This window comes from Mus musculus, chromosome 5, assembly GCF_000001635.26.
Source record: "Mus musculus strain C57BL/6J chromosome 5, GRCm38.p6 C57BL/6J".
In the NCBI taxonomy this organism is placed as follows: Eukaryota; Metazoa; Chordata; class Mammalia; order Rodentia; family Muridae; genus Mus; species Mus musculus.
This window is the reverse complement of record NC_000071.6, coordinates 151,173,756-151,198,597: the sequence shown is the minus strand read 5'-3', so window position 1 is coordinate 151,198,597 and position 24,842 is coordinate 151,173,756. Positions and strand designations below refer to the sequence as shown.

Below are 24,842 nucleotides of genomic sequence, written 5' to 3'. Positions count from 1 at the left end.
AGAGGGCCTTGAGAATTTGCTAGATCTTTTAGAACTTGGAAGATTATGGGCTGGTTTTCTCTCTCTCTCTCTCTCTCTCTCTCTCTCTCTCTCTCTCTCTCTCTCTCTCTCTAACTTGTATGATAATTTTGTATGTGTGTGCCCATGTTTGTGTGAATGCTTGTGTGTAGGTATGCATGTGTACACATATGTACAAGCATGTGAAAGCCAGATGACATCCTCAGTGGTGCTGTGTGCGGGGTCTCTCAGTAGCTTAGAGCTTTCCCAAGCAGGTATCCATATGTCCCTGTGTTCCCACATCTGGAATTACAAAGAAGTGTCCCCATGCCTACCTTTTTTTTTACATGCAGACTAGATATTGATTTCACAAGATTAATTTCCATCTTTTTGTCCTGGGTTAGATTTTGATCCACGTGTGTATTTATTTGGTCAACTTGTGTGTGTGCATGTGTGTTTGCATGCATTTATGTATGTGTGTGTGTGTGTACACATGTGCACTTGTGTTTGTGTATATGTGTATGTGTGTATGTGCACAGAGGCCTATGCTTGTATGTGTGTGTATAAACCATTTGTAGGCATGGGAGACACCATAGCTTCAACATCAGTTGAATGGCAGTACTTGAGGCTTTTCAACAGAGCAATATGAGCAAAAGTAGCATCCTGAGAAGGCAGATTTTCTCTCATGGTCAGGGAAGATGAGTGTGCAGGCAACTAGACACAGCCATGTCAGTTCTCTGGACAGGGCACCCAGCTCCTAGGTGTGGAGGCAGTCTTGCAGGAACAAATATACACAACAAATGTCTGGAAAAGGAAATCTGTAGGCTCTGTTTCCCCTTCTCTGAGTGTTTTGAACACCAGGATTTTGTTTAACTGTGTCAGGTACTCAGGGCCCAAGCCAGGAAGGATGGTGCCTGCAATCTTTGGGCCCATGGATGTCTTTCTCTCTCTGCTTTCCATCACTGACAGTGCTGGAATTTTCCCCGAGGCTGAGGCTTCTCCTCCGCATCCTCCAGTGTGACCTGTTGGTTCGGCTTCATCTTTTCATCATTTGAGGAATGCAATTAGTCAGAATGTTTGAAAAGTATAAATCCAAAAAGCATCACTCATGGCCAAAACTACCTTTTAACATAGTTTCTTTATACTTTTATACTATACATTTTTAATTCTAAAAAAAAATAATTGTAAGCATTGAGCATTCCACACCACTTTCCCTCCTTAACGCTTTACTGACAGAGAGTTGATTAATTAATGAAATGCCACAATAGGTCTTTTAATGTAATTCATTACTGAGACCAAGCCAAGATCAAGAAGAGTCCCTGAGACTCCCAAAGCCTGGAAATAGAATAGGGGGTATTTTAATTTTATTTTAAGTTGCGAGCTTCTCTCCGGGATGTCCTGTCCTTTGCAGCAAACACTTTTTTTTTCTTTTGCTCAGAAGCATTCTCTTGTGATTGATTAGTGATGAGTCACGCTGGCAGGGCAGGCTAAGGAGAAAGCAGCCACGCCTGGCAATACGCGCGGTACTTGGTCTGTTTAAACAGGTCTGTGCCATGAGTCTCAATATGATTACAATGGCACTCTGGGAGGTTGTCCAGAGGCCACTGTGGTCTCTGATAGTTGCCGAGCTCTGACAACAGAGGAAATTTCAGGAGAAGCTCCACATATTCTTGCACGTGTATTCTCTCATAAATAAGCATTCCCTTCAAAGGCCACACAGAGCCCCTCAGTGGACAAACCCAGAGGACGCTGCACTAAGCAGAATAAGACAGATGTTCAGAGAAACATGCCTCATGATCTCACTCGTGTGTACAGTGTAAAAGTGGGGATGGGTAGGATAGGAGACATTGATCAGAGGGTGAGACACCTCCATCACAGCTGGATAAATTCTGGACATCAGTGTGCAGGGGTGACCGTAGTGAATCACACTGTATTGTTTACTTAAAATTTGTAAGCGTCTTGGGGTTTCTATTGCTGCAAGGAAACACCATGAGTTGTTTGTTGGGGAGGAAAGGGTTCATTGGCCTTACACTTCCATACTGTTGCTCATTATTGAAGGAAGTCAAGACAGGAACTCAAACAGGGCAAGAACCTGGGGGCAAAGCTGATGCAGTGGCCATGGAGGGATGTTACTTACTGGCTTGCTCCCCATGGCTTGTTCGGCCTGCCTTCTTATAGAACCTAGGACCACCAGCCCAGAGATGGCACCACCATGAGCTGGGCCTCCCCATTGATCACTAATTGAGAAAATGCCTTACAATTGGATCTTATGGATGCATTTCCTTATCTGAGGCTCCTTCCTCTCTGATGACTCTAACTCGTGTCATGGTGACACACAAAACCAGCCAGTACAATAAGAAAGCAGATTTTACAAGTCTTAACCCATGGGTATTGATGGATATGTTAATTTGACTGTGGTAATTAGTACAATGTACATACATATGTCATACTACTACACCACAAATGTAAAATATGTACAGTTTTCCCAAAGGCCAGAAGTAACTCTCTTTTCCTATGGCTGAGGAGTATGGTAAGGAGCGGTCACATTGCCACCCACTAAACACACAGGGTTGCATGGCTTGTAATTCTGAAGAATGTTCTCACCCTTCCTCTGTCTCTTCTCACCTTCCCGCCCACCAAATGCACACGTCTTTGTGCTTTTTGTATCAAACATATTTTTGTTTACCATCTGAAGAGACTACATAAAAATAAATCGCTGTAGACAAGAATCATGAATTGAAACCATCTCAAAGATTTCAAAAACTTCAAGGTCTTACATCCTTGACCTCAAAGTTGCTCAAAGTACAGAGAAAACTCACCTAATGGCAGATATTAGGATAATACCTAAATACCAGACCGCTTTCTATCGACAGTCTGGGTCAACAGACATTGCCTCCCACACTGTGTACCAAACATAGTGTAATGGTGTGATTTTCTTTTCCATCTTCACCCACAGAGTCAGTCACAGGCAAGGACCACCTCACACCTACAGCAGTGACGCAAAGGCTGAAATCACAAATAAGTAAACAGAAATTAAAACAAACAAAACCTCCCCTAATGTCACACCAGATTGCACAAGAGCAAAACTCTGGTTCTGTTAAGTCAGGAATTCTGCAATGCTCTGTCATATCTGGGGTTCTGAGGTTAAGGGAAGTGCTACATTTTCAAAGGGATGGGGGCAGACTGAAGTGAACACAAAAGAAAGCAAACATCTCGAGGAATAGTTATGCTGTGAGGTGGGCTGAGAAGAAACATTTAGCCTTCAGAAGATTCTCACAAATGACCTATAATGGCTGAGCACACCCTAGGGACAGTTCCTGTTCGAGAAGATGTAGATTGGTCCTGCCTGACTCCCCATGGCAGAGTTAGAGTCACTGGCTGGAAACTCTACAGAAAAACCTTCTTAAACAGCTTGGGGTTCTCTGTGAGAGACTGTGGGCTAAATGGGAAGGCAGAGGACAAATTGATCCCATAGGAAAAGTACAGTGGTGCTTAATCAGCTGCATCAGAAAACATATAATGTCTCTTCTAAAACCCAGATCTACAACTGCTCCCAACATATTCAGTGCACAGGTGGATTCCATATGAACAAGTAAGAGCCTCAAGTGTTCACAGAACTGTTGGGTAATAAAACTAGAGAATAGTTATGATGATGTTTCTGAAGGCAGTAGGCTGCTTTTTTATGTGTCTGGGTATTTTGCCTGCATGTATGTATGTGTACCATGTGTGTGTAATGCTTTGGATGTCGGAAGAGGGTGTCAGATCCCCTGGAATTTGAGCTACAATGATCATGAGTTGCCATTTGGGTGCTGGGAAGCAAACTCAGGTCCTCAATAAGATCATCCAGTGCTCTTAATTGCTGAACTGTCTTCTCCAGCCCCAGGGCGAGCCACCTGAATGGAAAAGGAGGGGATCTCTGACCCATGAAAGAACTGAGAAAAGTGAGATTTGGCTTGGTTACATAAGGTTTGTGGTATCAAGCCAGGACAGACAAGATCCCAGGCTATCTGAATTAGACCTGATAATTCCCAGGGCCTTCACAAGGTGCATTCCTGGTGAATGAACCCCTGACCATGCTCAACACTAAGACTGTAAACAGCACCTGATCTCAGAATGGGAGGCATTGTCTGGAGCTGGGTGCTGATCCAAAGGATCCAATATGATGCCTGTCACCACTGGCTGTACCCATAGCTGTGAATGTTGGCATCACTGTCCTGACTGCACTTGCCATTAAGCTTGTGATGCCTTTAGACTAGGAAGGTCATTGGTATAGAGGTGGGCACACACATCACAATAATGCTGACCCCATAGGAGGACTCTGACATGCACCTGGAACCTATGACATGATTTCCAAAGCAGCCTTTTAAATCAGTTTGCGGTTGTTTGCCGCCACTTGTATCTCAAATATTCCCCAGCTTGGCAGCAGTACCTTGGCTCCCTCCACATAGAAAGCCTGCTGAGGAGGCTGGAATGTGTGTGAAGGAGGAGATGGAAGCACTCCCTGGCTTCTATCAAATCACTCCTAGCTTTTGGCTACTCGTGTGCAGGATTCCATTGAGAGTTAATCTGGGATCATCTATCAAAAGACACAGACATTTTAAATATCCTGGGGTTTTGTTTAGAGATCAAATTTCAAAGTTTTGACTGCATCTGGAGTGTTTGCCTCAAGAATGAATACCACAGCAAAGGCCAGACAACTGCCATCACCTTTGAAATAAGCAGAGAGCAGTGGACAATGGAGTGGTGACCCACTAGAAGAAATCATTCCACCCCGCTCTGGTTGGGTGAAGAGGTGAGTTTAAAGGGTCCTCATAGGTCCTTGGGTAAGAGGTTACTTAAAGGAGCACACAGCCTCATCATTGAGAAGCCCAACCCAGCTTGGGAGACTCGCCATGCTACATCTGTACAGCTCTCTGCAGGACCTTCAGGCAGCTCTGCCCATCCCAGTGGGAGGGTGTGTTTCCCCCTCCATTATTGCTGCTGAGATAACCTTGGTGGGCTTTAAGAATCTGTATGCTTCTGAATTTTCCGGGCCTCATAAATTCAGTTTACTTCTGAAGTCTTAGAAGCACCCTTAGTTCCCTCTGTGAGGGAATATTTCAATTCAGTGGAAACAGCCGCATCAGTATGGTCACAGAGACCAGGCTGTGTGAGCACCTGCTGCTTCCCTTTGAGCTGAGTCTAGCGTTCAGCCATCACTCCTAAGAGGCCGGATGGATCAGTCAAGCTTGGAGACACACAGTGACTTCCCTGCTTATGACCTGGGCCGTTACTTCACCCCTATGGGTCTCTATATCCTTTGTCATAAACTATGGTACTTCACGAATTGATAAGCAGGAACAGTAAGTGGCAGAGGCCTAGCATGTAGGTGCCCAACACTCTTGGTCCCTTGCCTCCCTTAGTCCTTGTCCTTGATTCTTCACTCACTTGCTCACCAGAGCAGAGTGGCAGGTCTCTCCAAGATACACAGGGTGGCAGACAAGCCCAGAGAGGTCAGCAGCAGCTTTAAACAGAACACAACCGTCCACCTCTGTTGGAATTTTCCCATGGGGACTGTGTGATCAAAGCAACTCGTGCACAAAAGTTTCACAGCAATGGCAATATCTTACCGTAAAACCAATTCTCAATGGTATCACCCATCTACCTTAAATAAGCTGCTCTAGAAATATAAGACGGCAAAAACACATGGCAGGAAGTTGATTGGTGGCAGATACTGCCTGGGCTCTAACATAAGACCTTAGGGTGTTGCATATGGCATGGAGGAGACTCCGCTCTTATCCTTGGATGCTCTTTTTTTTAAAAACAAAACAAAGCAAACAAACAAACAAAGCTGACTTTTGAGAGGCCAGGTTTTGTTCTAGATTATATTAGTCAAGGATTTAACCCCTCCCCCAATTCCATTTTTGTTCTTTATTGCCTGTCTATGCAACTTTGTGTTTTCCTGTTAATGTTAAATAATACATAGTTACAATCTTGATGCTTTCAGAGTAAGATATTCTAGGCTTTTTCAAAACACATTCCTCATTCTACAAACAAGGAGACAAGGGGCAATATTGTCGCATTTTTTTTTCCAGTTACTATAGAGCTTCTGAGAATCATTCCATTTATTTTAAAAATGTAGCCAAGAGAGCAATGAATTACAATCTTGGCAGCTGTGATGTCCAGCCTTTAAGGGTTACTCATAGCTATAAAGTGACTACACACTATTTCCTGCCTTACTTAGGGTCTTGAAACACAGTTTCTCGTTTTCCTTTTCTTCCTCCACCCATCTTCCATTCCCCCATAGTGAGAAGATGATAACTTCTCACATCTGACTTAATCACCACCACCACCACCCCCAATCGGTGTTGAGCTGTCAAGCTTTTTCCTACATGCCCAAAGTAGGGTCTCAGTGCCAATGTAGCCAATGCTGGTTCTGTCAGCTTGGCTAATGGCATCTGATACTGTGTTACAAAGTTTAACCTTTCCACTGTTCAGTCAGAGGCTTTTGACCTATCAAGCCTTACATACATGCCTCGTACCTTCTACAAATCTATGGGAGAACAAACTCTTCAGATCCCAATAAGAACACAAAGCCCATGATCCGATCCTGTAACATTGTCTCTCTTTATGCCTGAAAACTATCTTGCCTCTTTTTTTATAGTCATCAAATGAGGCTCGTTCACTGTGACGACGAGAGAAAATTATAAAAATCAGGCCAGCAAAGATTTCCACAGGGAAAGGCACTAATTGTTGATGAGCAGAGTGAAGCAATGAGAAGCAAGATCTTAACTGGAGTCGTGTTAAACTTTTTTAAGAATTTCTTTGTTTTATGTGTATGCCTATGTGCCTGAATGCATGTGTGTGTACCACCCACAGACACCAGAGAAGGTTGTCTGGTCCCTGGAACTAGAACCATAGGCACTTATGAACTGCTGTTTGGGTGCTGGGAACCCAACCAAGTACTGTGGGAGTGTAGCCAGCGTTCTTAGCCACTGAACCCTCTCTCTGCCTCCCAATTAAACTTTCTGCTGAAAGTGTCTAGTTATAAGCTAGGTCGTTTCATTTTAAGTCAGTCAAAAGTAAGACCAACCTCTGTGTGTGTGTGTGTGTGTGTGTGTGTGTGTGTGTGTGTGTGAACTCTATTCATTCAGCTCCAGGCTTAGAATTCAGTAAAGTTTCTTCTACCTTTTGTGGTGGTTGTTGTTGTTGTTGTTTGCATCAAACACTTCTAAAGAGGAAAAAACTGGAGAGGAGAAATTCTGACTGCTCTCATATGGTTCCTCAGCTATGGTTAAACTGACTAGCAGTTTCTTTCCCGGCACACTCTGGCTCTCCCCTGTATGCATGTGGACACAGAACTCTCCTGCAGAAAGAGCTCTCCCCAGCTTCTCCTGTCAGGACTCCCAGACTCTTGTTTCTGTTGTTGTTTGGTTTGGGTATTTTGGTTCTGTTTTTTAAAACCAGTCTCTCTGGTTATTTCTCTCAGAAATAATGTTCCGCTAGCCCTGTGGTAGACTTCTCTCTTGTTTTCTTCTTAAATTGAGACCGTTTCACATCTGACTACTTACTATAAGCCTTTATAAGCACTTACTAGAAGTTTCCACTATATTCCCATGGATCAGCAGCTTATACTGGGTCTTTGCAAGGCCACCTGCATCCTGTGTAGTGATTCCTGGCAGCGGCTTCAATATGACTAGCGCTTTGCAGTTGTTTAGTGGTGTTTAAAAACTGGGGGAAGTAGACAAATTAAAGGAGCGTGGCAGGGAGTTCAGGTTGTCTCTTTGGGTCTTTTCTGTAAAAGCCTTTGATGTCCCCATCCCATGTTGGTCCACAGGGTCTTTATTGACCTTTAGTGTCAAAATATGATCCAAAAGTTTGTTTTTCTTTGGAAACGTTTTATCTAATTAATTCCGTTGTAATGAGGCTAGTATTTTATACCCAGCGGCCCATACTTAACTTGAAATGGTGTGTTTCAAATACACAGCTGCAGGTAGCACAGCTATCTTTTTCTTTCTTTTCTTTTCTTTTTTCTTTTTTTCTTTCTTTTTTTTTTTTTTTTTTCAAATTAAACCTAGTTGCTGCTGGCTTTAGGAAAGCCAAAAACTCTTTCTCTAACTTTCATGACCTCAAAAGGTTCCTATGCCAGGGCTTGTTCGACCTCTCCTGTCTTCTGTGTCCCTCTCCTCTTTCAGCTCTGGGGTTGGGGGGCTTAGTCAGCCCCAGGCGCTTCCAATTCTCTATCAGCTTTAAGCGCAGCTTGAAGGAACTCCTCAGCTGCTGGTACAGCCTCGCGGTCGCGTTCGGCCGGGACACGCCCAATACTTTCTCCTTGTCCTATGATTGGCTCACGAGGTCACATGAGAGCCCCGAAGGGTTGGAATTCTGACTTGTGGCTTTTGGCACTCCTTTTTCTTTTTTAAAAATCGCTGGGTCTGTGGCTCTCTCCTGGGGCTCCATTGACTGAGGCTGGAGACAGCTGCGAAGAGCCACCGGCAGCTGAGGTGGCAGTGGAAACTCTCCCGAGATGTTCAGCCAGGTGCCCAGGACGCCGGCTGCAGGCTGCTACTATCTAAACCCCTTGACACCTGAGAGCCAGGAGATGTACTTGCGATTTGATCAGACTGCCAGACGCTCTCCCTACAGGATGAGCCGGATCCTAGCACGCCATCACCTAGTGACTAAAATCCAGCAAGGTGAGTTGCGGGCACTGCCAAGGTGCCGCTTATTTCTGTTGGCTCTGTCTTGTGCTGCTTACAAAGTTATTGTTTGCGCTGTACACCGCACGGATTCTTATGCCACGCTGCGTGGAACTCTTTCAGATAACTTTAGACTTCGGTTCTAAGCAGTCTGTCACAGCACCGAGCGCCTCATAACTAACGAAAATATCCCCAGTAGAACGTGAATCATGAATTCCTAATCCTCTGTGTGTCAACAGAGCAAATGAGAAAGGTTTACTCAGTGTGTGTCTTGGGGAGCTTTTCTGCAGGTAAACTCATACTGTGGTCATATTTAAAAGTGGACACTTGTTTGTTTAATTAGTGAGAGAGCTGGCGACTAATGGCCCAGCGTTTATAGTACATCTTCATTGAAGGAAAACAGTAAGAATCTAAGCTTAAGGCCATTGGACTGACAACTTGAATTACAGTCTCTTCCTGTCAGTGTGCTTGTGTGCATAGTCACCACTGATTTGTTGACACCGTTTTCTTGCTAAAGGATAAATGTGACTCTTCACCTCAAAACAGAGCCTATGACTACACACACTTAGGAGCACTGGTTTCCTAAGGCAGGTTGACAGTACTGATTACAGGCTGCTAAGTGATCCTTTTCTATTCTCAAGGGAAAACATTAAAAACTCTTGTACCTCAAACATTAATAAAACTCATGGATTTTTTTTTTAAGGCTTAAAGCTTATGACATGCCCTGTGTGGTACAAATTTGAAGATACCCATTTAAGAGACAGACACATCCATCCACAGTCAGTAAATAGTCACCTAGCTCTTAACTACAAACCTAACTAAACTATTACATTGGCCCTACCAGGAATTTTCAAGAGCTATTATGAAAATACCGTTCCCAGTTAGATAAATGAATTTGAGATTATATTGAATTTTAGAGGGGAAGTTAAAGTCTGTAATCTTAAAAGATCTCACTGTAATGTCTCCAAAAGGAACAATACACATTCTAGCAGCGACATTTAATGAGATTGTTTCCTTGGAAATGGGCATTTGTTTGCGAAGGTTCAGGAACTGGCTATGTGTGAAGGATACTGGCGCGGCATACCAGTATGATTGCAGGAAGGATATTAAGTCACTCCATGAACTCTGTGTGCAAGTCTCACTTGAATGGAAACAAAAGTATTCCCTGTGGCTCGATTTAAAAATACATTCAGTTGAGAATAAGAACCAGCTCCATCTTCTATTGAGAAACTACTTACAATGGGAGTGTATTGGGCATTAGGTATATAATCCTATGGACACTGGAAGTTTCCAATCTTCTTTATATGTATTGTTAGTCATTGACATGTTCCTTTGGGATAATGGTTGTTTTGGGTGAATTACCATTCTTGGTGAAAGTGGGTCATTCTTATATATGGACACCGTATTTCTGTGTTTTATTTTTTTCATACTTAGAAAATGTGAGGAGGTTCCTTGGTTTTTTTTTTTGTTTGTTTGTTTGTTTTTGTTTTTGTTTTTTTTGGTTGTTTGTTTTGTTTTTAATGGGGTAATGGAATGATTGGAGCCAATGAATTCCTAAACATTAAAAGCTACAGGTAGGAAACAGGAAAGAATCCTACCTCTAGTGATCCAGAACTCATGATGGGTGAATATCGCACAATGTTTAGTGAGCAGGTACAAAGTGATTTTATTGGATATACTATATTGATAGGTTGGTGTGGTCTCACAGCCCAGGATGCTAAAATTTGCAACATATCAGGCTGTGAGAATTATGAATGCTAATTTATTTTTCTCTCAGAAAAAGTGCTTATAGTTAGGTGCCGCTTTAGATCCATTGTAAAGATGAGAAAACAGAGGCAGATCCCTATAGGAGGACTGGCATTTGAACACAAATCCTGAAACTTGTGCTCTTCACCGAACTGTACTGTGTTTGGGCTTTTATAATGAATGCTAGATAAAACGCTGGCCCTCTAGTAGGCTTGGGGTTCTATAATATACCAAAGACATGTAAGTACGGAGAGCAAGCACCCCATTAGAGTCCCAGTTGGCTCCTCCTCCTCTGATTTCCAGTCAGGTTTTATTTCTATAGTGGGAGCAGTGTACTGTGAGCTTTGGTATGTTTGGATGGTTAGTACCCAGTCGTACAGAACACCTAGTTAAGTTACTAATAATCTTTCATTATCCAACTAAAGAAAAGTGCATATAAAGTTAATGTAAGCTCGATATTTGTAAATCAGTGTCTTAAAATGCAGCCCCAGCAGTAAACTTCCAGCACTCTCCTTTAGATCTCTCAGAGAAACGTTTGCACATTGTATAAAGATAATTTGCAACACCGTGGCTGTGGCTTCTCCTGGCTGGTAGGAAGATTACAGATGAAAGTCAGTTGCTCTCTGATGACCTCATTCCAGTGAGCTAATCATTGAATGGCATGGCCATGATTCAAAGGCAGATACACTCATGAGGAGGGAAAACAAGGAAGGGAATAATGGAACCTTTGATGATGCTTCAGATCCGAACTGGTACCCAAACCAGAGACGAATCTGAGCTTGCTCGTCTCGTCGCATAACCCAAAACTTGCGCACACGTTGTTTCTCTAGCCTCTTGCACGGCTGCTCTGTAGTTAATTCCATCTAAAAAGAGAGAGGTTTAAAACAGAGAGCCACAGAGCAGAGTGAGAACCTCCCAGAAGTCACACTGCTCCAACCCCTACCCTTACCAACCTGTTCTTACTGGAATCAATTAGGAAATTGTTGTGGGAGACATAGAAAGGGAACAATAATGGCTCTCAGTAGGACCTCACTACTTATTCCGCTCACCAGGAGGAACTGCAGAGAGAGAAAAGAGGATCTGGGTGTGAGGGCAGAGTGATGCCAATGCAAAATAGAACTGGATTTTTTTTTCTAAATTTTATTATAGTGAAATATATACATCTTAAACCAACCATAAGCAGCCATTTAAACTGTATTGAATGGTCATTATTACAGTGTTTCCAGCCACTGCTCTAGTCTACCTCCACGGCCTTTATGTCTTACTGGAACCGAGACTCTAGCTACACACCTTGCATACAGAGGACCACACAGTATCTGTCTATTGTGACCGAATGATTTCATTTAAGCCAACGTCCTTTAGGTCCATCTGAATTACGGTATTTTCACTCAACTTGTTTCCATTTGAATGCTGGGTAGTATTCCATTGCGTTTCTGTGCCATATTGCCTCTTTGAAATGTAGCTGTTATAATCTTCATGCTGTAGAAGAACTGGACTTCCATTGCTGCTCTCTTAGGATATCAGAACATCATGGTCTCACATAACATCCACACACTTTTTGAAAAAGCCAAATCAAAGCAGACCTATAAATATGATTGGGGTTTTTTTGGGGGGGAGACTATCTTTTTTCTTTTTATTTGAAATTCTCAAAACCCATCCTGAGATAGCCCAGATTTCAGTAACATATATCAACAAAAGGAAAAAGTCGGGGATCTAGGCTCTGCTCCAATACTCTCTCAGACTCTATGGTGGCAGTTTCTAGAACACCACTGGGCCTTTGCTTCTTGGTGAGCAATATGGACAGATTGATCACACACGCACACACACACACACACACACACACACACACGATTTTCCTGGTCCTACTTTAGAATTCTCTATAATCATGTCAGTAATTCTTTGTATAGAACACAGAGAGACTTAAAACACAACGTGAGGAAAAACACATAAAAGAACCACAGCACCTCTGCGGTGTGGAGTCGATTGGTGGCTTCTAATTTTTCTGAGGAAAGCGGCAAAACAAATTCAGGTTTTTGTTCTGCTCTTACTACTAACTGCTCCGATGATTTTGGGAAACGCACAACTTCTCTAGAACTTCTTTTGTACAATAAGGGTTTGGATTAAGCTCTCTGTAAAGATCCCTTCATGTCTGACGTTGGCGAATCCTGTGTTCGTGAGTATCTCTTGTGAGAAGGAGGGTTCTCCTGTCCTTGCTGTCCTCCCAGCATCCACCTGTGTGTCTGATCTGAGTGCTTTTGTTATTCATGTGTCCTAAGACCTCATGAGGATGTATAGTCTGTGGTCTATTTAAATGGCATAATTACTATAATTATAGAGAAACTTTTTTCCTCAGGGCTCCTGGCCTTAATGTGGAGTTGTTGTCATGTCCAGTCTGTCTCAGGGCTATCGTGGGCAGGCTGTGTCTGTGTGTGTCCTTGCTTGATAAGAAATAGAGAACTCGGGAAATCTCACTGCTAGGGAAAGTAGTGGACGTTGGGCTTTCGATTTTCCTTGACGTTTAATCTAAGATAATCTTTAATCAGCCACAGCAGCTGAGTTTAACTTAACTGAAGCGGAGGATGCTTCAGTTTCCAGCTAATTCAAGTGGGTGTGGGTAGCATATTTTCTCTCCCCCATTACTGTGTCAAATGGCATCTTGAGAATTTGCCCAACCTAAGTGGTGAGCATTGCCTGTCCCCGGTGAATGAGGGCCCTCACCCCCACCAACTGGGTATTGTCAGACTAAATTAAAGGGTCATTTGTTCCTCTGAAATGCTTGGTCCTTTCTTATCCAACTGTGTTCTGAGTAAGAGGGTGAATGTGATGGCAAAGAAAAAGGGGAGCCCAGAGAGCAGGGAATGTACCCATCGCCTTGCCCTGTTGCTCAAGCTCCTCGAAAAGGAGTGTGGCAGGTGGCATAAGTCACATTTGCTAAATCAGAGCCAGCCTCTCTTCAGTGCGGGTGACTGGAGGGCCTGTTCAGAAGAGGTACTATTTTACCAAAGTTACAGGTGAATGGGTTAGTGCCTCAAGAGGTTTAAACCTTACTATATAGTAAAAACAAGGGTCAACAAGTATACCCCAGGAAGAACCTAGGGAAAGAGAGACATGCATGTGAGCATAGAGGACCATGCATGTGAGCATAGAGGGCCATGCATGTGAGCATAGAGGGCCAGATTGTGGGCATAGAGGGCCATGATTGTGGGCATAAAGACCATTTGCCCATAGCTGCAGGTTGCTGCTCTGAGTTGCTGATTCCAAAAACAATTCAAACAGTTCTCCAATCTGGATTCTATGGCTGTACTTTAAGGAAGTAGGGATTAATTTTCTCATCTTTTCCATCCCCCTTCAACTGTACTTTAATTCTTTTTTTTTTTTCTTTTTACTGCATGACAATTTAATGGGGGAAAGAACTGTGTGATCTATTTTTTTTATTTTTTGTTTTTAACATTCAACCCAGACTCACAGGCAGCTACAATAGGAGGGGCCCCAGTTTAAGGTATTGTCAGTTAGTTTTCTTCTGCTATGGTCGATGTCATGCCACTGTTCTTGCTTCCATGTCTCTCGAGGCCAGATGGAGCCATCTATGATCTTTAATTACTTTTGATACAGTTTAATGAGAGTTTCTTTTTTTTTTTAATTAGGTATTTTCCTCGTTTACATTTTCAATGCTATCCCAAAGGTCCCCCATATCCACCACCCCCCCATCCCCTACCCACCCACTCCCCCTTTTTTGGCCCTGGCGTTCCCCTGTACTGGGGCATCTAAAGTTGGCAAGTCCAATGGGCCTCTCTTTGCAGTGATGGCCGACTGTACTTTAATTCTTAGTAAAACTCATGACTCATGTTTTGCCTGCATGCTTGTTTGTGGATCCCATGTGTGTCTGGTGCCTATGGAGGTCTGGAAAGGGCACTGGATCCCATGGATCCTGGAGTTGTGGATTACTGTGAGCCACCTTTCCAGCCCCGTCATTTACTTCTTACACCTGGCAGTATAAGGGCTTAGGACTACCACAAGTTATAATTCATTAAAAACATCTGGAGCGGGGCGAATGCATGTGAAAGAGGTTAGGCACAGTCTTCTGACGAGATAAATCCAGCACAGAGACCATGTACAAGCCGTGCTCCCAGATCTGCACTGTAGGGCAGGGATCCCAATAGATGAGTATTCCAGAGGGAAATGCTTCTGAGGTTAAGTAACTTGGGAAGTGATGCATCTTCTTCCCTTTCTTGAATATTCACACGCCATGAAGGCTCAGAGAGACTCTGCTGCTGCAGGAAGCATGTAAGGTTTGTGCTTTTAAACTGCCACTCTTTGTCATGAAATCACTGTCCACCGGACCCCAGAGAGTGGTGTCTTCCAAAGCCAAGGTCCTAAGGACTGGGTGGAAAGTGCTGATTGAGGAAAGTGTGTGGCCTGCGGTTTGTTCAGATAACTCTGTTTGTGCTTCTGGCGTGCATCAGGCAGTACGTAGTTAGAAGTCATATTTTTGGACGGTGACATTGCAAATTTTCTGTCTTGAAAAATGGCCAATATATAGTATATTTTGATAATAGTCTTTGCCTTCACTAAACTCCTCCTAGGCCCTCTCCCACCTCTCCCTAACCACCCCTACCCAACTTCATTTTCTCTCTTTAAAACAATCAAAACAGGGAGAACAAAAATGAAAGTCAAAACAGACAAATAAAGAAGAAAAAAGAAAATTCAACTGGATAGAGGCAGGCCGATTAGCTCTCTCTCCTTTTTTTTTAAAATTAATAAAATGAAGATTCTATTCTGAGAGGACAGCCCCTGCTCATATTTTGAACAGAACATTGAGAATGTGTTAGAACAGAGTTTTTAGTTACCACAACAGTATAACTAGTCCCAGGGAAGTCTAAAACCTAAGTACAGATGAGCTGGACCCAGGGGAAGGGCTGCTTCCTGGCTCTGATTTGCTCTAACCTATACTCTAACAGAAGTCTTGGATGAGTTCTGAGGTGGGTCTGGCATTTCTGAAGCTAACTGAAGATTTTCTAGGGCTGTCTGGAAGTGGAGTCCTCTCCCACAGGGAAGTGGGATGCCCTTAAGCTGCATCAACTCTCCCTGACTCTAGGCGACTCAGGGAAGCCTGGGTACTAATGGATGGCACCTGTCACCTTTGTGGTCCAGAAACCTCTTTGGCTGCATTGAATGGATAGTGTCTGGGCCTTCCTGATCTCAAGGAGAAGAAAGTACTCTCAGCACAGTGGGAGAAAGGAAGCTGGGTAGATTGTAGGACTTTGATTCATAAAATCTGTTGAACTGAGGTTATCAGCAACTTGTAAATTCCCAGGAAGCTTCCAGATACATTCTTAATATATTTTCCTCTGCTGGCAAAGACATACCATTTGAACATTTATGTGAGGTACAGTGTTTTTTTTTTCCTAAACAAATTCACAATGTATCAAAACGCTATAGGGGAACACAGGAATTATCCACCCTTTTAGCTAGCCTTAGCCTTTTAAAAAAAGTCAGACCAGACCAATTAAACCATCTAGGGCAGTACACATTACCATCAAAATTTATGCACCAATGTTCAAAGAGACATAAATTCTCTTCTCTTCTCTTCTCTTCTCTCTTTCTCTCTCTCTCTCTCTCTCTCTCTCTCTCTCTCTCTCTCTCATTTGTATCTAAAGGAGTTAGAAAGAAAGAACATCAGGTGAAAAACAACCTTAAAGTTGCCGAATATACTACTGCTATTGGATGAAGAAAATCAATGGGAGTAAATCCAAAATATCTGGCTATACTGACAAATGATTCCTCCTAAGGTACGGGAATACATTTTAAAAGATCCTTACAGAGGCAGAGCTGACTCAAACGTAAATGATTGATGTTACTCTGCCTGTCAAAACAGTCTGATGACCACTCGAGTGAATTAGTGTAGCCAGGGGTTGGCCAGTCACCACATACCTGATTCACATTACAGCTTTCCCACTATGGGTTCATTTGAAACACCATACATATGGATGATAAGAGCCTTTGATTACTAGTCAGTTTCTATAAGTGAATAGTTATTCTTCACCTAAATTTGGTTCACAAAATAATACACTGAGGAAAGTTTGTATGGCCATAAGGTTAGAGTTTCCTCTTAGAGTTTTACTATCATGAAATTTCTTACAATATTTTAAGTTTTGTAAGATTCAAGAAAGACTGAGTTTTCCAAATATCTATATGGGTATTTTGCCTGCTTTTATGTATTTGTACTATGTGTGTGCATGCCAGTGGAGGTCAGAAGACTGTGTTGGACCCCCTGGGACTGGAGTTGCAGATGGTTATGAGCCATGTAAGTACTGGTAAGAGAACACAGATCCACTTCAAGAGTAGCCAGTGTTCTTGACCACTGAGCCATCTCTCCAGCCTCCAAACTGGAAGTGTTAAAGGAGAAATATAAGGAACCCACCCAACATTTTGAAGGATACAAAATATTTCCTATTAAATAAACTTCTCAAAATAGACAATGAGATCCCTTCCAAAACCCTTGTCACCAGGACCTTTGTAAGCCATGTGTTGTGATTCTCCTATTCATGGCTGTCAAACTGCCTCCTTATCTGCCCTTGGTGTCCCAGGTCGGAGAGCCTGTGAACGTCCTTTCCGGCAAACTCATTCACCTGCGGTGCTTCCAGGTCTGCGGTCTGTGGCAGACAAAGCTGCTTAGATGTGTTTATGGCTGGCTTCCTAGAAGAAGGCTGGGCCAACCTTGGCAGGAAGACAGGGGAGTCAGCCATACAGGATGTCCTGAAGATGCTTTCGAAGGCTCCGCTCTCACAGGAACTCCTCTGTTGCTCTCCCATACATTCAATGTAAACTCACAAACTCTCAGAACCTGTAGTCCGGGAGCTGCAGGCCCTTTGGGTTATGTAGCTTGAGTTGAATTCCCCCATCCTACACCTTCTCAGTGTGATCTTGGTGGGGTTTCTTAAGGTTTCCTATGATTTCCGGTGGATAGAATGAAGTTCCTAACTGCAGCCAAGTTATTAAAAGGATAAATGAAGGAATATAACTAACCACTGAACATAGAACCTGAAGTACACTAGATGTCTGGTGTAAGAAAAGACGTATTGAACATCCATGGACATAAGAACTGTCAGGTTATGGTCAAAGAACACACCATATTTACCATTGCAGTCATACATGCCATAGTTGTGTGTGTCTTCAAAAAGTACCTGTCCCAATTTTTTAATTACACAACAAGGATTTTACAAGATCTTTCTTTTCTTTTCCATCCTCCCTTCTTTCTTTCTTTTACTTTTACTTTTTCTTTTTCTTGTTTAACTACAGCAACGCCTATTCCCCCTCCCAAATGTAGTTTTCTTTGGTTAGTAGTGATTTTTCCCAGTGCTCTGGACAGGCCTGAAATGATTAGTACAAGCCCCTAACAGCAAAGGCTGTGGGCCTCTTGGGTTGTAACAAAGCTATTATTTGATTCAAAGTGTCCCTGACGCTTGACATCAAGTGGTGATAAATCTAGGGCTGGTAGAGGACAGGAAGCCTCAGGAATGGTCTGTGGCAGTGAAGGACTGAGGAGTAAACAGTTGGAGAAGTCAGATCAAGGCCGGGAGGGGGCAATTCATTCATCAGTAACAGCGAGATGCTGTGCGTGGGATATCTGGGGGCAAACTGCAGCTTCCATTACCATTGGTGCCCCTCCAGATCAGAGAGTGTCTGCGGTAGAAAGCTCACTTAACCCGGACAAGGGATGGTGTGAGTACGTCGCCTGAGTCTTCTGGATCTAAATTCCCTCTTCCACACATCAAGTTGTAAACAGATCCCTTTATGACTGGTGTTGTAACAGTGTATGGCTTAGTACCAAGTAAGTCATGTAAACTTATAGAACATGCTGCTTCTGCTAACAGGCTGTTTTCATTTAGGGATGGGCAGGGAGGCTGCCATAATCAAGTACCACAGACTAGGCCACTGAGACGATAGAAATTTGTGAGCAAAGTGCTGGAAACATTGGCACCTTCTAGGGCCCTTAGCTTTTAGATGACCATCTCTGACCTTGGCCTTCAAAACATCATCCCTGTGTGTTTCTGTATCCCAATCTTGTCTGATTAAGACAACAGTCAGATTGGACCAGTCTACCTCTGCTATCCCATCTCATGTTTGCTATCTCTCCTGTCTCCAGTTATAGTCATACTCCAAGCTACTGGGGCTTAGGACATCGGCACACAAACTTAAGGGAGACACAGCAGGTGAAAACCTTAACCAGGACTATATTGTCCAGTTTCATGTTATATTGATAAGTAGAAGGAAAGGTCATTTTTATCGAGTGTCTTGCAGTCTTGTCTTGCAGTCTCCATTACTAGTCGCTTTCCTCTTTCCCATCATTCAAACCCACAGAGCAATCATGAAGGTATCTCATAGACACTGGACACCCCTAATCCAAAGGTTTGACATCTGAACTGAACCCCAATCTGATGGTCATTGAGCACCAAGTGGAAAATTCTCACTTGGCCTCAGGTGACAGGACACAGTCAACATGACCACACACTGAAAACATTGTATACGATTGCCCTCCGGCATAAGAAACATAAATGAATCTGTGTGCTAAAACCAAGGCCCCATCCCCAAAGATATCTCACCGTGCATATGTAACTATTTCAAAACCTGCAAAACAAGTGGGAATCTGAGACGCTTCTGGTCCTGAATATTTCCAATAAAGGCCACTCAATCTGTACCCCACCACCACCACCACTTTCAGAAGAGAAATCCGGGAATAGTGACTATAAGTTGAAAGACAATGGATGGAAGAATAGTTCTTAAAAACTTACCTGACTCCTTCAGTCCAAATAAGAGTGATTCCCTGGACTGATATGAACGCCCAGGTTTAATTTTACAGGAACTTTCCAACTCCAAATGTTCATGTAAAGAAGTACCTAGGAAATAGCATGTAAAAATGTGCAGAAGTTTTGCTTTTTAAGTTCATTAGAATGGAGCCAGGCAGTGGTGGTGTACGCCTTTAATCCCAGCACTTGGGAGGCAGAGGCAGGCAGATTTTTAAGTTCAAGGCCAGCCTGGTCTACAGAGTGAGTTCCAGGACAGCCAGGACTATATGGAGAAACACTGTCTCAAACAAACAAACAAACAAACAAAGTTCATTTGAATGGAAAGCAAAGGTTTCTGCATGGCATCGTCTTATATATGTATCATTATGCCTTGCTCTCATTTGTCCCCATGCCCTTTGACCTCAGCTCTGCCCCCTTTCTCATGCCCAGTTGTTTTCTTCCTCTTCCCAGTTAGGTCCCCCTTCTGCTGTCTGGTCACACGAATCCCATTGCCTTCTGTGTCTTGCCTTCCTGAAGATCTTGTGCCCTCCTTCCATGGACTACCCTGTAGTTTCATCTCACATACATGCAAACACACGTGCACACATATGTGCACACATATACACATGCATACATAATACACTCACATGTGCACACATATATACACACATGCATCTGCACAAACATATACACATGCACACATACACACTCTGTCTCATATACATACATACAGATACACACACTATATATATATACACATACACACACACACACACATACATACACTGTCTCACACACTCACACATACATATGCTATCTTAGTCAGAGTTACTATTGCTGTAATGAAACACTGTGACCAAAGCAACCTGAGGAGGAAAGGGTTTATTCAATGTACACTTTCCCATCACAGTCATCAAAGGAAGTCAGGGCAGGAACCTGGAGGCAGAAACTGATGCAGAGGCCATAGAGTGGTGCTGCTTACTGGCTTATTACACATGACTTTCTCATGTTGTTTTCTTATAGAACCCAGGAACACCAGCCCAGGGGTGTACTTATCCACAATGGTCTGGGACCTCCTTCATTAATCACTAATTAAGAAAATAACTAACATGCATGCCTATAGCCCTATTCTTATGGAAGCATTTTTTTTAATTGAGGATCTGTCCTCTCAGATGACATTAGCTTGTGTCAAGTTGACACAAAACTAACCAGCACACAGACACACATGCACATACTCAACCATACACATACTTTTAAGTCCAAGTACCATATATAAGGGAAACATGGTGTGTTCCTGATTCTGACTTATTTGGCTGAATTGTAGTGAATTTCAGTTTCATCCATTTTTCTTGCAAATGTCACAATTTCTTTTTTCTTTTTTCTTTTTTTTTTTTTTGCAGCTGAATAAAGGTCCATTGTGTATGTGTATCCTATTTTCAATGTCCATTCGTTCGTTTATTAGTGATAGCTAGGCTAGTTTTCTTTCTTCATAGCTGTTTTGAACAGTGCAGCAACAAGCATAGGTATAAAGTGTCTCTGCTAGATGTTGATTTTGAAGCCTTTCTCATATGACCATGCGGAGGCCATGGGGGTGGCGGTGCTGCTTACTGGCTTGTCCCCATCCATAGTGGTCAGGGCCCTCCCTCATTAATCACTAATTAAGAAATAGACCATGGCTCCTCTATTTGTAGTTTCCAGAAGGCTCTCTAGACTGGTTTACCTAGTGACTGCATGGGTGGTGAGTCCCTGCCAGTGGTAAGCATGCATCTATCTGCCTTTTCCCATGTTCCAGAAGCATCTGCTGCCATTTGTTTTATTGGCGACAGCCATTCATCCTCGCTGGACTTAGATGGGATCTCCAAGCAGTTCTAGTTTGTGTGTCTCTGGTGGTTGAGGATATTGAATATTTTTTGAGTATTTATTGGCCATTTGTATCTCTTTTTAAGACCTGTTCTTCAGTTCATCAGCTCACCTATTGATTGGAGGATGGTTTAGGGCTTTTTCCTGTTTAGTTTTTGCAGTTCTTTCCAAACCCTTGATATTGATCCCCTGTTTAATGTGTAGCCAGAAGAGACTTAATGCCCAGTTGACAAATTAAAAACTGAGCTCTGTTTTCCATGCTAATTCCAATAAGTTTTTAAAAGATTTTAATAGTTTTCTTCGCTTAAGACTGTCATCCCCATTAATTAGAGAATATTCTTTATATTTATTGTATCCTTCAGCTAAGAAAAAAGAAACAGGAATATGATATTTGTTGAGATTTATTCTTAGAAGTAAATTTATTGACATTTTGACAGATACAACGTATGAAAGCTTCTGGTTCATTGATTTTTTTTTAAATAGAAAATATATACTTTTAATCCCCTCAAGATAGATATTCCTAAAGACAGAAAATCAGTACATACAGCCTTCTGCATTCATTATGACATAATGTTAATTTTGAGCCTTATAAAACCCTTATTTTATAGGATGTAATATTTGACGTTTACGTATGACATGAAATGAACCCAGAAGGCTATGCAGCATCCTCTTAGTGGCTTGACAGTTGGGGGAACAATTCTAAGCTCATTGTCTCATTGAAGACATACCTGTGTAAATATATTCATGTGTGAATACATCCAGGTGTGAATTGGTTTCACCGTCACTGATTAGGAAGCCTTGCTCCCTACAGTCTGTTTTTGTGAGACATGAAAAACCATGAATAAGTCTTTCTAGTCTAAAATGTTTCTGAAAGCTAGGGAGTACAGTGGAGCTTCCAGGTCAGCACCAGCTTGTTTTATCCATGTTCTAGAACTTGAGTGTGTGGTGTCTTCAGCAACAGGATCATGTCATTGAGATCTTGAGAGTTACCAATGGCCTTGGTGGGACAGAGGGACATCACTGACCAACAATCCCCAAAGAACTATCTTGCTCCTGGCACTGGTCTTTTTTTTTTTTTTTTTAACTTGTTAGCCTGTGGTGTGTAAGAAGAGCACTGTTGGCCCGTTACAAGTTTAAACGTTCCTAATCTCATTTCCCCCAAATCATTGCTTTGCAATGGAATCCTGTGGCACAGAAAAGCATACTTCCATGACTGGTTCTGTGGCGGGCTAATGTAAACTCACCTGACAGAATAAGGACGCCTGGCAGCAGGCACCTGCAGTGGTCAAACATTAACTAACTAAGACAAGAAGTTGTTTCAGAGTCCACATTTCCCTCCTCCCCTGCCTCCAGATTCCCAGCCATGGTTTGCACGAGGCTGCTCTGGTTCTGTTTCCTTCATGTGAGCCTTTCTCCTGTGGCTCTGGTCATTGTATTGTTGGTTACCTTTTCAGAGCCTGCTCTGGACACTGAAGCTCATCAGTGCCAAGAACGACAGAGGGTGTAGACAAGGTCCTTTCATCTCATTGACAGTCACTCTTCTTCAGTCTGCTTGAGCCTTGCAGGTGGACCCATAGCCTTGGGGGGAGCCCTGCTTCACATTACCATGCTGTCATAGCTGTAGAAAAAAATATTCAGGGTGCCATGTGGACAGGCAAGTGATCTGCAAAGTTTGCTAACATCTGTATGCACGAAGATGAAACATTCAGACTGGAGTCAGCCATTTAGTCTTTATATTTCCCATTATACATCTTAAGTTTTGGAGTACTTCTCATTTCTAAGCTTAGCAACAGTAGTCTCGAAGCTACCTTCTAGAGCCTTCCCAGGGTTAATCTACCAACTGTCTTCAAGGAGTCCAGTGTGGTTGGAAATGATTCTCCTATTGTGTTTTCATTAAGACCTGAGTTTACCCTTTTGGAAAATAAGCAAGATTGAGCCTCACACCTTGCACTCACCCCTCCCTTTTCTTAGATGCATAAATGAAGGCTCTATGGTGTTAAATGAACTTTCCTGATGTCCCACAGCCAGTGAGTGCTTGAACTGTACTCTGAACTCAAGTCTGGGTGAGCTAAGAGCCCATGTTGCTCACCACTGCCAATCCCCATCCTCCTTCTAATTATAAGTAGACATTGTTTACTTGGACCCAAAGATGGTTTGAGTGTTTGTTCTTTGTCATTATAGACACAGTTGGCCCCTCCTCCCCTCTCCCCCCATTGCTGGAGAACATCATTCAGCTACAACCAGCTTGTGACCACCCTACACTAACACCCTCTTTCTGCCCTCCCGCTGCCTTCCCAGAGTTGGCTGCTCTTTATCAAGAACTCTGCGTCCAAAGTAAATGTCAGGACAGCAGGACTTCTTGCCAGAGGCTGGATAGTGTGGTTAGGTAGGCCCTGGCCCAAAAAGAGGGAAAAGAAAAATTTCCTCTACCCTTGGCCTAACCTTCCCACTTTCTACCTTTTAGAATGCTGCCTTTCTCCATAAAAAGTGCCTGGTGGAGTGCCCAGCCTCCCCTACACTTCCCCAGGGGCTCCCAGGCTGAGACTCCTGTGCCTTCACAGTGGGTCTTTTCAGACAGGAGCTGATCACATGGGACTTGAATTGAGCCTGTGCTGGTCTGGGGACAGCAGCCCTCAAAATCCCTGGCTCTATAATGCTGAGAAAGAGTGACTTATAAGAGGGTCCTGATTTACAGAAAGAAGTCTTGTGTGGAGGATTGTTTTCCCCCTGCACATTGGACAACTCCGACCTTATTCCAGAATGGTCCCAGTTGTAGCTGCCGAACAGTAGCTCGTCAGAAGAAGCAATCAGTGCTCTGCCAACTTAGACTGTTTGAGAAATTTTGCCAGAAGCAAAACAGGATCAAAAATAATAAACAGACCTCCTCCCTTGCCGCACCACCGCTGTTTACATGAGGAGACTGGTAAGCTGGCTGTGCCACAGAGCTCTCAGGGGAGGGTTTTTTGTTGTTGTTTGTTTTGTTTTTTCTTTTAAGCAGAAAAGGTTAAGTTGAGGAGTGCTCTCTTGTATTCATTTTGAGATTGTTCCAGGCTAGTCAAGGTTCTAAAACAACAGACAGCACTAAGGAATGTCTGTCTTCCAAATACAAGTTACCTGTTGTGGTGAGGCATCCGCAGGGTAGAAAACCCAGGAGTGGTGTGAGCCTAGAGAAGGAAGGCTATGTTTTAGGAGGAAAGACCCCACCAGTGAGGCAAGCTCAAAGAGGCAGGAGGCCTGGCTTTTAGGATACTCTGTCCTAGGTAGGGAGTCCCAAGTGCTTTCACTTCCCCACCAGACCACTGTCTGGGGAGGGGGGGATGGTTGATAATGAGATGGGAGGATCAGCTCTTGCCCATCAGCAGTGTTACTGAGGGGGAAAATGAATGAAAAATTAACTGAAATGAATGTGTGGTACTCCAACTCTTGATTGGCTCTCCAGTAGGTCTCTGCTATAGGGATCACTGGAGAGCTTGACTCTATTCTCTGCTGTCCTGGGTTAAGCACAAAGCTTGCTTCTATTCCAAAACCAGTGATTCACAGAACTCCCCAAGGACCTGGAAAGAATGTGCCACTTCAGCACTGGTTTGTTTTAAATTGGTTCCCAAGTCATTCTCCTAAATTCTCAGCTTCCTTTAAAATTGTTTTATAGGCTTAATGTATGATGAGTAACTGTCTCACTCACTGAGGTCATTGTGAATTCTAATTTTCCCCTCTCATTTCTCATGAGCTCTGAAGGGTCACGGACATCATTTGGTACTTTTACTTGACTAAGCAT

The 24,842-nt window shown here is 43.1% G+C and overlaps 1 protein-coding gene across 8 annotated transcripts in view; it reads left to right on the top strand.

Moving 5' to 3' along the window:
• The window catches only part of Stard13 (StAR-related lipid transfer (START) domain containing 13), a 390,686-nt gene that overhangs the window by 229,603 nt on the left and 136,241 nt on the right, over window positions 1–24,842 (top strand). For 4 of the 8 annotated variants that reach the window (NR_153382.1, NM_001359985.1, NM_146258.2 and 1 more), the window contains exon 1: window positions 8,405–8,672. The exons of 3 other annotated variants lie outside the window; for them this stretch is intronic. Coding sequence is in view for 3 of the 5 variants with exons in the window: in NM_146258.2 (NP_666370.3) it covers window positions 8,504–8,672 (169 nt within the window). In the remaining 2 variants the exon portion in view is untranslated. Of the gene's footprint in view, window positions 1–8,044; window positions 8,673–24,842 lie in introns of those variants that run through there. One more of the 8 variants, XM_030254505.1, reaches the window with a different exon arrangement.